General features: G+C 35.2%; 1 protein-coding gene across 2 annotated transcripts in view; it reads right to left on the bottom strand.

Annotated features, from left to right (window-relative positions):
• The window catches only part of ctnnd2a (catenin (cadherin-associated protein), delta 2a), a 320,045-nt gene that overhangs the window by 288,699 nt on the left and 14,031 nt on the right, over window positions 1-17,315 (bottom strand). For both annotated transcript variants that reach the window (XM_058765069.1, XM_058765068.1), the window contains exon 2: window positions 5,016-5,149. In XM_058765069.1, coding sequence (XP_058621052.1) covers window positions 5,016-5,144 — 129 coding nt within the window. In that variant the 5' untranslated portion in view covers window positions 5,145-5,149. The remainder of the gene's footprint in view (window positions 1-5,015; window positions 5,150-17,315) is intronic.

Genomic DNA, 17,315 nt, shown 5'->3' with positions numbered 1-17,315 from the left:
ATGTGCGGTACTAGAATGCATAACAGGTTTTACTCAAGAACACACTGAATCAGCGATCCGCCGCTGAAGTGCATTACCATTTTGATGGGTGCGGTGATGAGGATGGTGATTACAATGATGGTGCTGTTTATGGTGATTGCTCTCGGGTGTAATCCCACAGGCCCCTGCTCGACGTGCGTGAGTGGCAGGACGGGCAGGAGGTGGTCGAGAGCTATTCAGGGGTGCCGGTTGGGGATTTAGATAGGACAGGGGCGGATGGAGGTCATAACAACGATGCGTGCCTGAGATCTCATCAGTTGTTTACATCCGCCATAGAGGGATTTCCAGGCGCATCTATGATTCACATTCAGAAAGTTATGCAGACACATAAATAGCATCAGTATGGGAACTTGGGAAATGATGTAGGATATGTGGAAAAGCCCTTTGAAACCATAACAAAATGATAAAAATATCTTAGTCTGTGGGTTTCCACACAGGGGGCCACAAGGGGGTCCTGCAATGGTAAAATTGTTAAAACTATATATAATAACTATATTAATATTATTAATTAATTAAATGTTCAATATTATTAATATTTTATTAGTAGTAGTAATAATAATACTATAATATATTAATAAATTAATACATTGTTTTAATAATATGTAGTAATAAAGCAATGTAATAATAGCACTATTAACACAATTAACATTAATATTATAACATGCAGGGAACAATTATGTAAAAATAACATTAATATTAGTGTATTATTATTATTATTATTATTACCAATATTGCTGTTACAAACATAATAAATAATAACATAATAATATTATTAATAATAATAAATAACATAATATAATAATATATTATATTATATAACAATATAATGAAAATATTAATACATGAATGTTTCAATATTTTGAATACAACAATTAAATAATGATTAAAGCAATGATATTTAGTGATAGAGCAAAGTAAACATAATAGCACTATTAACACAAATATTGTATATAATATACAGCCAAAGTTGAGTAAAACATTATTATTATTATTATTGTTTTCTAATACAATATTAATATTAATAAATACATATTTTAAATATATTAATAAAACCATTAAACAACAACAACAACAACATGAATATTAATATTTGTGGATTATTATCAATATTAATAAACAATACATTAATAAATTAATCATGTAATAATATTTAGTAATAATACAATTTAACAACAACAACAATATTAAGAATTATTATTATATTGTTTTCTAATATTATATGAATATTAATAAATAAATATTTTCATCATATGAATAAAATCATTAAATAATAACAACAACAACAACAACAACATGAATATTAAAATTTGTGGATTATTATTGATAATAATAAAACAATATATTAATAAATTAATCATGTAATAATATTTAGTAATAAAACAATTTAACAACAACTATATTAAGAAGAAGAAGAAGAAGAATTATTATTATTATATACATTAGATATCAGTCAGTAGAATTAAATGAAAGATTAATAAAGACTTGTCAGAACTCATGAGATTATTCACAATTATGTTTTTTTTATTGACAATATTTAGGAAAAATATTAAACGTACAATATATATATATATATATACACATATACAAGGGCAGCAGCATATTATTTGGGGGCTCATTAAAAGTGGGATCCAAAAAAAAAACCTTTAGTTTAAAAGTTTAAAAACCTACAGTGACCAGTGTCAAGATTTCAGTGTTCACTTTAGTACAGCAGCTTTCTTTTAAATGTCTGGCAACAGGTACATCTAACAGTGCGCAACCTAATAGCACCTTTAATAAAGCACACTTCTGTTATCCTGCTTTTTTATTTCTAATCAGAGCATTCAACATGAAAGGCTTTATTACACAGGGACCAGCCCACTGATATGTGAAGGCCAAACATGTGCTGGATGTATGAAAGGAGTTGGCATAATGAGGCTTGCACACAGCCCGGGCTTGTCTGAAATTGCAAAGAAATAACCCTCACATCCTCACAATGAAATCTCAAGGCTGCAAATATAATGCCTTAATTGCTTGTGTGATCAAAACAGCAATATTTTCAATGGAAAGCTCGAAATGAATAAATTGTGCCTTTTCTTCTTGGAAAAAAAAAAATCAAGTGGGTTTGATTTCATGGTACAATAATATGCCGTTTTTAGTGGAAGGTACTGTATTATTTCAAGTTCTTTTCTCTGGTGAGGTTACAAGTTGCTGAAAGTATTTCTGTTGTGAATTAATTCATGACAAAATAATATGGGAGTTAGTCTACAGAGATTACAGGAGAACAAGTTTTTTTAAAGGTGCAGAAATGGCATTAAGCACAAAATACTGCTGGTAAAGTTTGCTAGTATTTATTTTTGTGAAGCAGGACTCTATAAAATATTGTTTCTGACATTTTCTGACTATTATTTCATATACCAGACTTTAAATACGTCAACTACTCAACATTAAGAACCAAAACCAATACCTTTAAATTGTGCAAGGATGTTTTACAAGTGTACACGGTGCTCTCTGGAGCTAGACGGGGCTTCAGAGAGAGGAATGAGAGTCTCCAAACATTACAAGCATTGATTTACCCAGCCTCCTCACAGTGAGTGTCTCGCAGACATACACAGGTTTATTAATCAAACCTACCACGAAAACCCCAGCACTGCATCGTACAGATGTTCAGTTCTGCTCGGTGAAACGCTGCATCAGCATCTCTGATTTTAATGTAGCTTTTATTAACGCAGCACATGAAGCCATCAACATTTTGAGGCTGTGATGAGCCAGCCGTCTGTACGACGCGAGAGGCCGTTGTGTATGAATAAAAGTAATGGCTAATTTTTGTGATGGATTGGGCCGGAGTGCCAACTGCACAGTCTTCCAGGCCGTTCCAGGTGGGACGGGAATGGATGCCTGAACTAAATCCATCATCGGGTAAAACACAGGTGGCCTTTTACTGCTGAGCTGGGATTTGGCAAACATAAAGAATGTAATCAAATACAAATTACACGCTATTATATGTTGCATACTGTAGTGTCAATTAAATCATTACCAAGACAGATTCCCAAGGTGTAACAGTTCCGCAGGCTCTGACTTTATGGCATTTTCCTGATTTCCCCCTCCGTCTCTCTCTCTCAATTTGCATTCATTGCGGTGGCTCTGGATTTTGTCCTCAGGAACATTTCCTCAGTCAAACATTCATCTTCGCATACAGTCATTTTCCTCCAGCTTACTTTCTCACCCCTACTGTAATATCCTTTTAAATATTTCAGGTTTTCTCTCCACCTTTTAGCACCTGATCTTTAAATGGTCTAATAATGTCACACCTGAGCTTTAAGTCAATAACCCTCCGGCCTCACCAAACTAGAATATGAAAAATTGTATTTCATATATTGTTTTATTATTTTGAATTTATACACATCAGACATACTACTTTTGAGGTGAGTTTTTTTTTTCACACATTATTTGATTAAAATGAACTGTAAAGACATTTAGGGCCAGATTTATTAACAGCTTGCACCAGCGCAAACCGTCTTTTGGCGTTAAAATAGTACTGTCAGGATTTACTAAAGATGCGCAGTGAGGAATTAGCGCTGTAAAGGCATGGACACAGTTATTTTTGCGCCTGACCTCACTGTAAAAAAAAAGTTGAGCCAACTTAAAATTTTAAGGCAACCAGCTTCAGCAGATTATTGAGTTTTCTCAACTTGTCGTTTTAAGTTCATACAGCAAAAATTTGAGAATCTCCCACAAAAATAAGTTGAACAAACTCAAAAATCTACTGAAGCTGGTAAGAAAATTTGTTTTAAGTTCGCTCAACTTTTTTTTTTTTTTACAGTGCTTATTGAATATGTATTGAATAACGTTTGCGTTACTCGTCAAATTACTGGTAATTGCGCCATTATTTAATGCCCAAAAAAGCATGCCTCAAACTATTTTGCACTTGAAATGGCTGCTTTTTTTGTAGCTAGGCACTGCAGAGAACAGAGAGTGCGTGGTGGAAGGGAGAGGATTTTTTCCACACATATTAATTTATTTGGAATGGCAGAACACATTATCCGAATCTGAACATAACCTTAAGCTAATTTGTGCCACGCTTGTTAGATTGCGTTGGTCATTAATGAGATGATGTTGCATCTGTGTTCTTTGCGCGTTGTCAGTTAAGAAATTTCCACGCCCGTCAACTCTTTTTCGCAATTACGTAATTTGCCCTGTTTAGTAAAACTGGCCCTTAGAATGATATAAACGTTTTCTATTTTAAGAAAAAAATTTTAAATATCCATTCATCAAAATATCATGGTTTCCACAAAAATATTAAGCAGTACAATTGTTTTCAACATTGATAATAATAAGAAATGTTTCTTGAGCACAAAATAAGCATGATTTCTGAAGGATCATGTTACATTGAAGACTCAAGTAATGACTGCTGAAAATTCAGCTTTGCCATCACAGAAATGAATTGTTTAAAAATACATCAAAATACAAAATAATCATTTTATATTGTAATAATATTTCACAGTATTACTGTTTTTACTGTATTTTTTTTAATCAAATTAATGCAGCCTTGGTGAGCATAAGAGACATCTTTCAAATACGTTTAAAAAAATCTGTAGTATATACAAGGTTGTTAAAGCTGAGAATTGGGGGAGGATATTTTAGATAAAAATGTACTTTACATTCATGTTTTTTTACATCCTGTTAAATCCTAGTATCAGTGAAATCTTTTATAATGTTAACTTTATAGTTAATTCCACCCAGCTGCCACTTGACAAGCACTCAGTGTCGTACAAAATGGCCTTTCTTGCATTTATCATTCCCCTTTTAATCTTTGACTCCCAGAAATTGTACAGAAAAAGTCCGGCACTAGAGTTAATATGACAAATGTGTACAGATAACCGCTGTCTCCTGATAAGTCATGGACAGAACTGTAAAAGAGTTCAACTTTTCCACTGAAAGGTTCTGGCTTTGTGCCTAAGATGTGAATGAAGTTGTACAGTGGACATTAAAAGTCCTACCTGCTCTTTCACAGAGGCCAGAATGGCAGAGGTGGTCTCAGTCTCAGAACCATCGCCATTAGAAGCATTCAGTCCTGGGCTGAGCATGGTGGCGTTTTCTGCTTCAGCAGGCTGTTCTGGAACTGGCATGATTTCTGGAGAGGGCAAAACACATTTATCAGCAACTCTTCATCATTAGGCTTCAACACAGGATCATCAGGGTTCAGACATGCTGTGCTCACTGAATGATATTTGAGAGAATGCAAGAAAACACGTGTAATGATCCTAAAACAGAATGATTCATTCACAAACAAGACTCATCTGGTTCTCGAATTCAACCGATTTCCTAAACCTTGCATTTAATGTTTTATTACAGTATGTGTTGTTATTTTAACACATTACATGCTTTATAATTACTTAAAGGAACAGTTCCCCCAAACATGATATCCAAGATGTATATTAACTAGTTTCTGCATCTGAAAAGATTTGGATACAATTAGGATTACATAATCTACTCGCTAATGAATCCTCTGCAGTGAATGGGTGCCGTCAAAATAAGAGTTCAAACCGCTACTAAAAACAACACAGTAATCCACAAGTAATCCACACGACTCCATCAGTTAACATTATGTTAAGTAAAAAGCTGCTTTGTAACAAACAAATCCATCATTTTAACTTCAAACCATTACTTCCAAGTCCTCTATCCATAATATTGCTCATTTTGTCTGAATCTGACGTGAAATATGTACAGATCAAGCACCTTTTACAAGCAAAAAGTGTCCAAACAGTTCTTAACTACTATATCGGTGGATTGTGATGTGAGAGGACGACAGGGGCTGAACTTTTTCACTATAGGAAGGGTTATTATGGATTTTGGGCTCGTATTTTGGCCAGAAATTATGGTTGAAAAAAGATAAAATGCCTTAATAATGGATTTGTTTCCTGCAGACATGCAGCTTTTCACTTCACAAGACAAATAAATTGTTGGATTGGTGTTGTGTGGATTATTGTGATGTTTTTATCAATTGTTTGGACTCTCATTCTGACGGCACCCATTCACTACAGAAGATCCATTAGTGAGCAAGTGATGTAATGCTGAATTTCTCCAAATCTGTTTTGATGAAGAAACAAACTAATCTACATCTTGGATGGCATGAGGGTGATTGCAGTAAATTTTCAGCTATTTTTGTTTTCCGTTTTTAATTCAAAAATGATAAATATACATTCTTTTTAATCATGAGTCAACCAGGTTTGAGGGTTTATGAATATTGAGAGTTTGCACCTCCCTGACCTCTTTGGATCGTAATACAACAAGCAATCAACACATTTTAGATTTATAATAGTGAAATCCACCAAAAGCAGCTAGTCAGACATTTCCAGTCATGTCTAATGCCTCAGTTATCTCATAAACCTCCACGGTCTATTTACAGAAGCAAATGAGCAAATGTCAGGATGTGCAAACACATGATTGATACAACCTATGAAGAATCTGTATTGATTAGAAAGGGATTCCAAATAATAACTGAGCTGGGCATTAGCTGGACTCAGATCAAGATAAATGGTTATGCAGGACAATCTCTGGATATTTTGTCACACTCAGTGGCGGCTGCGGCCGAGCCTGCCAACTTTTTTCCCTTGTTAATAAAGATGACTAGCTTCATCTAGCACGACAGCGTGCCTCCGCCTGACGTTCGGGAAATCAGATTATGCCTCCTTAAACCACCATTTCCACATTGTTTACCTTCCTCCACTCTTGCCTTCACACATGCTCACATAATTCACCCAAAAGCCTCTTCAATGCACTTACAGGAATAAAAGACTTGTAGAAATAAGTCATAAGTTCAGGCAAAAGCAACCACTTGACCGATACAATATGCCAAGATGTGTTGTAAGTTCTACACTCAGATCTGAAAAGGAAATGTATAATCCAACCTAACTATAATGTGCTAACATTGCTAATGTTCCCATGAAATTGAAATAGTAAGTGAACAATGAAACTGTCATTTTGGAATGTTGGTTATTTGAACGTTAGAGAAAACATTAAAGCAACATTCCATTGTATAATTTAGCAAACATTATGGGAATGTCTAAAACCAGTAAGTAGAAACGTTTAAAAGAAATTCTATTAACATTCCCGGAAGAATGTTTGTTCATAACTTTGAAAGAAGTGTGGAATGTTGTGCACTTCATGTAGTCAGCTGTTGCAACTTTAATTACGTCGTGAAGGGGGAGGGGCTATCAGACTCTGATTATTAATGACAAAACCTTATAAAATTCGTACACTGCATGGTTGAGTACATAAGTACACTGTGTATAAGTGCATAGTACATAGTGCATTAGTAGATCACAATTTTCAAAACTGCTTTAAGGAGTTTTGGTATACTGAAAGTTTTTTGGAAAGTTTTGTCAGCTGAACTATTGGCATGATGTTAAACTGCAGTACAAATCCTTTGAACACACTGTACTTCTATCCCTCACAGCCTTGTTTTTACTCCTGTCAAAAATTAAATATGGCGCTACCCTGACTAAGGTCTATGGTGAAGAAATGTCTGCCACAACTTTTGTACTGATTGGAAGACTGAACTGACCAGCGCTTCACTTCCTGCCAGCTCTCTTCAGCTGGTCAAAAGAAAGATTGGCTCAGTCTGCAGAATAAACTGCCTTAGTATTTATCCTCTTGAGTACTAAAGTCAAACGTGCCCTGATGAAAGCCTGGGTAAAAAGATAAATAAACAACTAAATGTCACCACAGGGATGTTCTGTACCAGAAAAGCTTATGACACAAAAACAATATCTGTATTTAAAAGGCTCATTTTCTCATTAACTATAATTCTGATATCAACCACTCACCCTCATCCCACTCTACATCTACAATTGCTCTCCAAACACACTCAAAGCTCAGTTTTAATGAAGATATTATATTTCTTGCTGTTCAATGATAGTACATCTTTGTGTGGCACGTGGGAGAGGGGGAGGGTCTTAAAATTAAGCCTAAAGCTGATTGGTCCCCACGAGTGAACTGTCCAATGGTATTTTTAAAAACTTGATTGACAAATGGATAAAGAAAAGCAACTGGCAAATGTAATATTATTATTTTATTGTTTTACTTAACTACATTTTAAAACATTATTCATTTATTTTTTAATTAAAAATAATTCATTAATATATTAACGTGAAATTAATAGACAGTAAATTTAAGAAACAGTCAATTTAAAAAGTGATTTGTGTGTATGATAGAAAAATGATATGATAATGAATTGGCATAATAATGAAAATGAGGTTTGGGATTATCAAGCTCCAAAAAAAAAAAATTATAAAAAATTAAAATTTATAAAATTATCATAAAAGTCTTCTAAACTTGTATGACACCTTTGTGTGAGGAACAGTCCTTGACATCCCCTAGCTCCCTTGAGAGAAACATTTGAGAGAACTAGAAACATCTGATTCAAGAATGAATCTGTTTTTAAGTCAGACCTTTGAACCCATTTCTAAAATTGAAATGATTTGTTAGTGAATCAGACTGATCTGGTTCTTAAATTTAACTCGATGCATTTGATTCGGTTTCAATCTTTACTAAAGTTGAGGATTTTGCTATTATTAAGCTATCACAAGAATTGTAATATTGCACACAAGTTATATGAACTACTTTTAAGACCTTTTTATGGTAATTTTGAGTCTTTTTAGAACCTTAAATGCTCCAGCCTCCATTCATTGTATTTTTATGTAAAACAGTGATTCAAAATTTCTCCTTTTGTGTCAACAAAACAAATTTATTCGGGTTTGGAAGGATATCATGAACTATTGCTTTAACAAAAGTACTGTACTTTTGCGCTAGAGTTTCTCCTACTGCCTGCTGTCAAGCTGTTTTTGTCACCTCCTTTTCCATCTTGGCTCAGCAGATTTTTTTTCATGCAAACAAATGTGCGCTGCTGGGTAATGCGTTGTCGCATTTTTCAATGATACAGCTCATTTCATTCACTGTGGTTTGCCCTGGTAAAGGTAATGTTACAGTACCATCTTCCAAACCCTGGGTACAGTATGAGAGTGGGCAAATGGTGCAGTTAAATATCTCTGAGGGCCTCTGGAGTGGATTGCCCTGTGTCAACCTTATTCTGTAAACAGTTCTCTCTTCTCATACATTAAGCACTAAAACGCACTTTATCCAATTAGACCTCACTCTAAAAGGTCATTTCTGAGTGTAAACACAAGGATAAAAGATACAAATGATCTATTGAAACACTTACAGACCTGGTGTGGCTTCTTTAAAGCAATCTGATCCAATAATCATTCATTCAGCTACACACACAAGCACACAGTTTTTGTATAATAGAAATGTTTTGTTAAAATGAATGAATACTTTCTCTTATCTCATTTGAATGTGCAGAGACAATTAGCACTAGGCTAGGCTAATTATTACCTTACCAGCCAAGACCAAATGTTTGCTTTGTATGTCAAAAATGTCTAAAAGTCTATTTCTGTGAGAGTTGAAACAGTCTTTATTCAGCAACAAAGTGATGGTTAACTTTCTATTTACTAGACAAAAGGGATAGTGGTCATAAACGTTGTCAGTGTGCCAAGAGCTAACTTGATGCTAAGTGGCCATTATTTATCTGTAATGGAAGTAGTGAAAAAGCCCTACTAAAAATGATCATCTCCCATCGTCTCTCTCATCAGGGGTCTCAGATGATGCAACATGCTACATGATAGCAGATCGAATGAGGTTCATGGGCCACAGCTACTGATTGCATCTAACAAGCTGCTTGATGCCTCATTATGAATGCAGACTGACAACATCCATCCATCAGCCCTCCCACCCAAATAACTCCAACCATGTTCAGGGAAAGCCAGAGACCGGAATCCATTTATTTAAAACACACTCGTCAACCTCATAATGTCAGTTTAATGGGGTATATATATGAGAGAGAGGGAAATAAGGAAACAACTTTTTAAGGATGAATCTAAAAAAGACAAGGTTGACAGGACAATCAAGACTGATTAGTTAAACAATGTTAAACTTTAGAAACTGATATGGCTTCATAGCATGACAAGCACAAAAAAAAGAGAGCCTCAAAAGAGAAAGTCACACATGGATAGACAGAAAAGGGGAAAATGAGACTGAGAAACAGGGAGAGAGGCTGGAAATTTTGACAGAAGGTGCAGACAGACCCGTTGTCACCCTGGCTAAAATAAGGCTGCCAGGTTGTAACTGTCTATGTGCCTCTGTCTCATCAGCGCTTGGCGCTTTTACTGGCAAACAAGCCTCTGTTGCTCCAGCCTGAACCCGAGAGCAGTTTGGCAGGCCAGTGAATAGGAACTGATTGAGCCTTGGAGTTGTTATCCATCCTCTGTCTGAAGGCCCAACCTGGCAGGAAAAAAGCTAGAAAACGCTGGAACATGGGCGGCGGGCTTATGTGAGAGACAAAGCTTCTGGTATATGTCTTCTGGAGTTAAGTAAAGTTGGTTTATTGTCATTTCTGTCCTGCGAGGCAAGGGGAAAAACTAAATATCATATATTCTCACTATGACAGGTCAATATGATGCTCTGCCTACCTTTATTATTGACACTCCACCAGAACAATAACTCAACGCCCACCTGTGACAATACATATCCATCGGGAGGACTCTTTATTGCCTATTCTAGAATCAAAAGCTACAACTATATCATGGTGTAAGATTCGGTAGAGTCAAAGATACAAAGAAATTTTGAGGAAGCCACTTTGAAAGTACACTATCAAAAAATAAAATAAAATAAAATGTTAGGAAAATAAATAAATAAATAAACTTAAAATATGAGGGGACATAAAGGTTCTTTTTCCAAACCATTATATTTATGCTCGTTTGAAAGAAAAGAATGAATGAATGAATGAATGAATGAATCAGAAAAAAATGAACAAATAAATAAATGCAAGGGAACATAAAGGTTATTTTTCCAAACTTTTTAAATTATGTAATGTCATGCACTTCTTGGGGAGGGAGGAAAGGAAGAAAGAAAGAATCTATCTAATCTATCTGAGGGAACATGAAGGTTATTTCTCCAGCTGATATTACTGCTTTATGTTATGCAGGTCTTAGTGACACAGGATATTAAATCAATCAATCAATCAATCAATCAATCAATCAATCAATAAAACCCTGCAAAGAGCTAAGAAACTAAGATGAGGAATTTTGTTTGCCTTTAGAATAGCATACACTGATTAAACACAATAAGAATATGTATTAGTACAGCAACCAGAGTCTATTTTGATTTCATGTTGACTTTAAAGAAATAATATATTAAATGAATTGCTCAAGAGACATGAAAAGCATCCTAAAAATCAATGGATGTCTACTCGCTTCTCTCAGAACAGCCGTCCTGACCACTGAAACCCAAAGGAGTGGGCTGAAGGTGTCGGGGGAAATCTGCACCGTTTTTCTGTCTCTCGTTCTCTTCCTCCTACTCCCAGTCATTTCCCTGCATATTGCGCATGTCGTAGCATTGGTTCCGGGCAGGAAGTCTGGCAGCCACACTGCCCTCCTTCCCACGCGGCTTGTGAGTTCCGTCCCTGTGTTAATGCTGCAGGAAGCCAGCCAAGCACCCGCATGCAACAAATAAACAAACCACAACAATCCAAACAGCGAGAGCAGATCCTAGAAAGAGTCACACGTCACCCTGCGAAGACCTACAATTACCCAAAGGAGAAAAAGTGTGACAAACTAGGGGCAAAATGATTACTTTGTCAACACTCTTTACCAAAGCAGTCTGGTCACATAAAACACTGTTTAACACTGTATTTTTTTTTGCAAGGCATCTTTAGCCGAGGGCATCTGACATGTAATTACTGTTCCTCTGACATGTGGTCTATTTCCGAGCCAGCTGCCCGAGCTCATTGGTGAGGCCTGGTAATTCAGTCCTCCAGCTTAGATAAGAAAGCGGCGAATGAGCTAAACTAGGCAGCAGAGCAGGACACTTTGAGAATAACACATAACCATATCTCTCCAACATGTTCAATTTCACACTATAATAATGCTAAATGATAAATTTGTATTTATAAGCAAATCAATAAAATACGTAAAGGAAATTTACTATATATACACACACTAGTTTGGAGTCATTAAGATTTTTGTTGCATGAAAAAGAATGTATTCAACTGATCAAAAGTGATTTTTGAAAGATCATGTGACACTAAAAACTCAAGAAACGGCTGCTGAAAAATATATTTGACAATATATTGAATTAGAAAACAAAGATTTTAAGTTGTAAAAATATATTTTATAATATTACTGTCATTACTGTATTTTCATAAAATAAATTAAGCCTTGGACAAAAAAACAAAAAAAACTAAACAAATCTTCACAACCCCAAACATTTGAACAGTTACATAAAGATGTGCGTGTGTGGTGTTTTAAAAATTGCAATAACATTTAATACATTTAGTATGTACAATATATATATACAGTATTATATTGTTAGATGCATATATCTGAAGAGAAATATTGTTTAAAAATTCAAAGTAAACATAAATATGTGTGTGCATATAAAATTCATTTACAGTATTATTCAAATTATTAAACCCCCTTGACCTGAAAGACATTATATAAGATATAGGCATATGTATATACAGAGTTGCAATCAAAAATACATATATATTTTTGAGACTATTTACAAATGTAACCTTTCTGAAGGTCCAGAGTTGTATTTATTTATTTCATTACATTTTTTACATTTTCATCTAATTTATTCTAACTTCTTAATGATTATATATAATGTATATATACAAAAACACTACATAAATCAGAATAAAAAGACATTCAAAAATACTGCTCTTCAGATATACACATCTAACATCCCTCTCCTTAATTTCCTGTTTTACACTGTTTGACGTTACTCCAGCCAAGGTGACGTCTCTCTGCTCTGCACTGTTTGATACCTTTTCGTTTTCTGGTCCAATCAAGCAATGTGTCAGCAAACTTTGCGCTCAAGGAGTTTGGCAGCTGGTCGGACAACTCCAGGTCCGCACTTGAGCCGCCAAGTCAAAGCAGCTTCAATGCACACCGTGCAAACAGTCACGCTAGGCTACGCTCGCCCCGTTGGAGGGAAACATCTCCATAAAAGAGTGACACCAGGATGCTTTCTTCCTCCCTACCGTCTCCTCCTCCTGAGCCGCGCGAGGCAGTTTTCGGGCAGGAGAAACAGAGTTTCTCTCTCATCCATACCCATGGTCCCTGCGCAGGTGCGCCGGCGCATCACTTTATTTTGCCTGCACAACTCAGCCTGTCTCCACTAAAACTATCATTGACACACCACTGTCACAATAAACCCACCCTAGCTGTTTCTCCACAACACCCACCCAGTTTTGCTTTTCTTTTTCCTCACTTAATCCCCCACAGCACACTCACCCGGACTCTCAAATACTCACTCCCACTGCTCATCCTCCTCTGTTTTGCTCCTCATTCATTCAAGCCTTCAAGCAACAAGCAAACCCTGGTTCATTTTCAAGCCGTGGTTCTCAGCTGGTATAGCTTCAGGACCCAGATTTTACATTTTATCCAACACTTTACCAAATCTGTTTATCGTACAAAATTGAATTTCAATAGGTTAATGCTCTCGGCAGTCAATAAATGTGCACAAAACACCAGCACAAACCAGTTTTATCCACATTACAAGTGAATCTGTATTAATGTAGCCTGGGTAGGATTTCATTTTATCATGCATTTTGTTCAACCTGCCTAATATGCCATTTGACCCTGTCAGAATAGATTTGCAAAGGATTTTTGGGTTGCAATCTACAGGTTGAAAACTAGGTTATTTTATATTTATTTGTTTGTTTGTTTGTTTGGCTGGTTGGTTTTATTTTAATTTTATTTATTTATTTTTTAAATTGATGTAATTTTCTGTGGACACCCTAGCATCCACTTGTGGTCAACAAAACAAAACAATACAAAATAAATAAATAAAATAAATTAAATTAAATTAAATTAAATTAAATTAAATTAAATTAAATTAAATTAAATTAAATTAAATTAAATTAAATTAAATTAAATTAAATTAAATTAAATTAAATTAAATTAAATTACATTAAATATAAAATAAAGTTTTATTTAAATTAAATTAACTAAAATAAATAATTACACTATATTAAATGTATTTATATTTAAATACAGATGAATCAAATCATGTTTAACACATTTTATAGGGCTGTCGAAGTTAATGTGCTAACTTAAAATATTTCTTAAGTATTGTTTTAAATCACTTTTAATTATATTAACCGAGAAACTTGAATCTCTGAAAGTCCTCTAATAGTGGGCAAAATAAAGGCACAGTCAACAAGATTTTCCAGAAACACCTAAAATATCTTAGAAAGGAAGATCATATTTGGGGATCCATGCCATCAAGACCTTGAAAACCCCTCTCTGGTCTAGAGCATCCTGAAATATTCATGATTTGTTTTTCATCCCAGTGCAGAGTATTGTGTTCTTTTAGTCATTCTGTCCAATAGATTCATGCATAACAGGCCACTACGAAAAAAACAAATTGAAATCTAATCTATAGAGCTATTAATGTTACATCTCTGAATAGTAAAAAAAAAAAAAAAACTGTCCGATGGCATTATTATTTCTCTGTGCGCTGCAGCCGTAATGCCATAAGTGCACCGACGTTCCATTTCAGCCTGATAATATGTAGAATAAACACAATAACCTTCTTATCAGCAATTGGGTCATCTTGTACATTGGTTTATTTTAACATGCATTGAAATGCATATTCCCTTCATCGCAGTGAGACGACGAGTCTGAAATACAGCAGTGCATTTCAAGCCTGAAGAATGGATCTGGGAACACAAGACATGACCTTACGGGACAGGTGGAGGTGTACGATAAACAAAGCAGTTCATTTTAATGCAAACGGATGGTACATGCATGCATTTGCATAAAGTTCTCCATCATAACATACAGTATCTAGGAGGATTACAGTACAGTATATATGCTTGATTCACACATTCAGAGATATGCTGCACTGATCCAGAGCGTGAAATCTGAAGCATGCAAATCTCCAAACATGAAATATTTGCTTATCTAACACAAAACCAACTTAGCTTGGCAGTTGTATCAGTGAATAAGAACGTCTTTTCCAGGGATAAGTATAATTCTATGACCTTTTGAAGTATGCAGACCAATTATGCAACTACTTCAGTGATTATAGAATATGCTGGATGTCAAAACAGTTGTATGTGAAAGTGTTGTTGTTATACACAAGGTTTCCACATCTGACCAGTCGATTTCCATTTTCAAGCTCCAGGCAGAAAACTACTGCTTTGTTTTTAAGTTTATAATAGCAGTATTTTAGTTGTACTACAGATACTACCGTTTTGTTTTTTTAGTAATATTTTCTATTGTTAAATGGGCACCAACGCATATTTGACCATATGGTGCTCCATATGTTTGTACACCAGCAACAAACCTTCATAATCAGGGGTTTTCTCACGATATCTTCATTTTTTCAGCTCACTGGACTCTCATATTCCAGATTTACAGAAGCAAACGAGCAAAACTCATCCAAAATGTCATCATAAATCTAGACACTGTATATTTATGTAGCATGTATTGTTATCACTATCAATCATGCTTTGCCATGTAGGACACAGTTAATAAAAGCACCCTCTAATGTGACTGGACATAATTTTCTTTGTAAAACGCTACTCGAAAACACCATATAAATCATAATAGGTTCAGTTCGCTAGTAAAGTGTAAAACATATCAGAGATGTTAGCACATACATAAATATATTCAGCCGTTCCTGTTCGCTGCGCCGGGACACCATCTCTGACAATTTATTGCATGGGTCATTTGGAAACTACAAACAGTGCAGTTCAAACATTTGAAAGAAAAAAAAAAATCTCTCTTTCTAGTCATGCTTGCCTGTATTTCCAGCCAAGAAAGACTGTAAAACCATCATGCACTTGGAAGATACTATAGTATGTATCTGGAGAGTTTAAACTCTTATGAATTTACCTAATTAATTGTCCATGTGCCATTGAAAAAAAATGATTTAATAACAGCTAAGGAAGATTGATCAGGCTTAATTGAAATAAGTTTCATTAAAAAAAAATATGATTTTAATATTATTTTTCTATTTAATAAAGCTCTCAGTAATGCATATTTATGAGGGAGACATTTTTATCTAAATATTCCATCTTTATGCACAATAAAATACAATACTTGATTAAAATTAAGAAGTAATCACACATAAAAGCAAGTGAGCTTTTAATTTAGTCATTAAAATTCTGTGAAACATGGACAAAGTTTGTCAGTGTTCCAATTCAGCTTGAAGTTCAGCAGATATGAGTGTCTTATGTGACTGATGGCTCCAATTTACCTCCACCTAATGTCAGCCATTAAATTCTGAGTAATACATATAATTCAGGCTTTGGATCCTGTGGAGAAATGTGACAGACAATAAATTGTCAGGTTTTCTGTAAAGAGTTGCTCTGTCTCCTGTCATTTTATATTAAGGAATGAAATTAGAGCTTTTTTATTAATTCTGTCAATTAACTAGCAGAAAATGGCCTACATTTAAGCTCATAGGAAAAACTAGGATATGAATATACAGTGGGTACGGAAAGTATTCAGACCCCCTTTTAATTTTTCACTCTTTGTTATATTGCAGCCATTTGCTAAAATCATTTAAGTTCATTTTTTTTCCTCATTAATGTACACACAGCACCCCATATTGACAGAAAAACACAAAATTGTTGACATTTTTGCAGATTTATTAAAAAAGAAAAACTGAAATATCACATGGTCCTAAGTATTCAGACCCTTTGCTCAGTATTTAGTAGAAGCACCCTTTTGATCTAATACAGCCATGAGTCTTTTTGGGAAAGATGCAACAAGTTTTTCACACCTGGATTTGGGGATCCTCTGCCATTCCTCCTTGCAGATCCTCTCCAGTTCTGTCAGGTTGGATGGTAAAGCGTTGGTGGACAGCCATTTTAGGTCTCTCCAGAGATGCTCAATTGGGTTTAAGTCAGGGCTCTGGCTGGGTCATTCGAGAACAGTCACGGAGTTGTTGTGAAGCCACTCCTTCGTTATTTTAGCTGTGTGCTTAGGGTCATTGTCTTGTTGGAAGGTAAACCTTCGGCCCAGTCTGAGGTCCTGAGCACTCTGGAGAAGGCTTTCGTCCAGGATATCCCTGTACTTGGCCGCATTCATCTTTCCCTCGATTGCAACCAGTCGTCCTGTCCCTGCAGCTGAAAAACACCCCCACAGCATGATGCTGCCACCACCATGCTTCACTGTTGGGACTGTATTGGACAGGTGATGAGCAGTGCCTGGTTTTCCCCATAC

This window comes from Onychostoma macrolepis, chromosome 24 (assembly GCF_012432095.1).
Source record: "Onychostoma macrolepis isolate SWU-2019 chromosome 24, ASM1243209v1, whole genome shotgun sequence".
Classification (NCBI taxonomy): domain Eukaryota; kingdom Metazoa; phylum Chordata; class Actinopteri; order Cypriniformes; family Cyprinidae; genus Onychostoma; species Onychostoma macrolepis.
The sequence above is the reverse complement of the archived record's forward strand: the minus strand, read 5'-3'. Positions and strand labels throughout refer to the sequence as shown.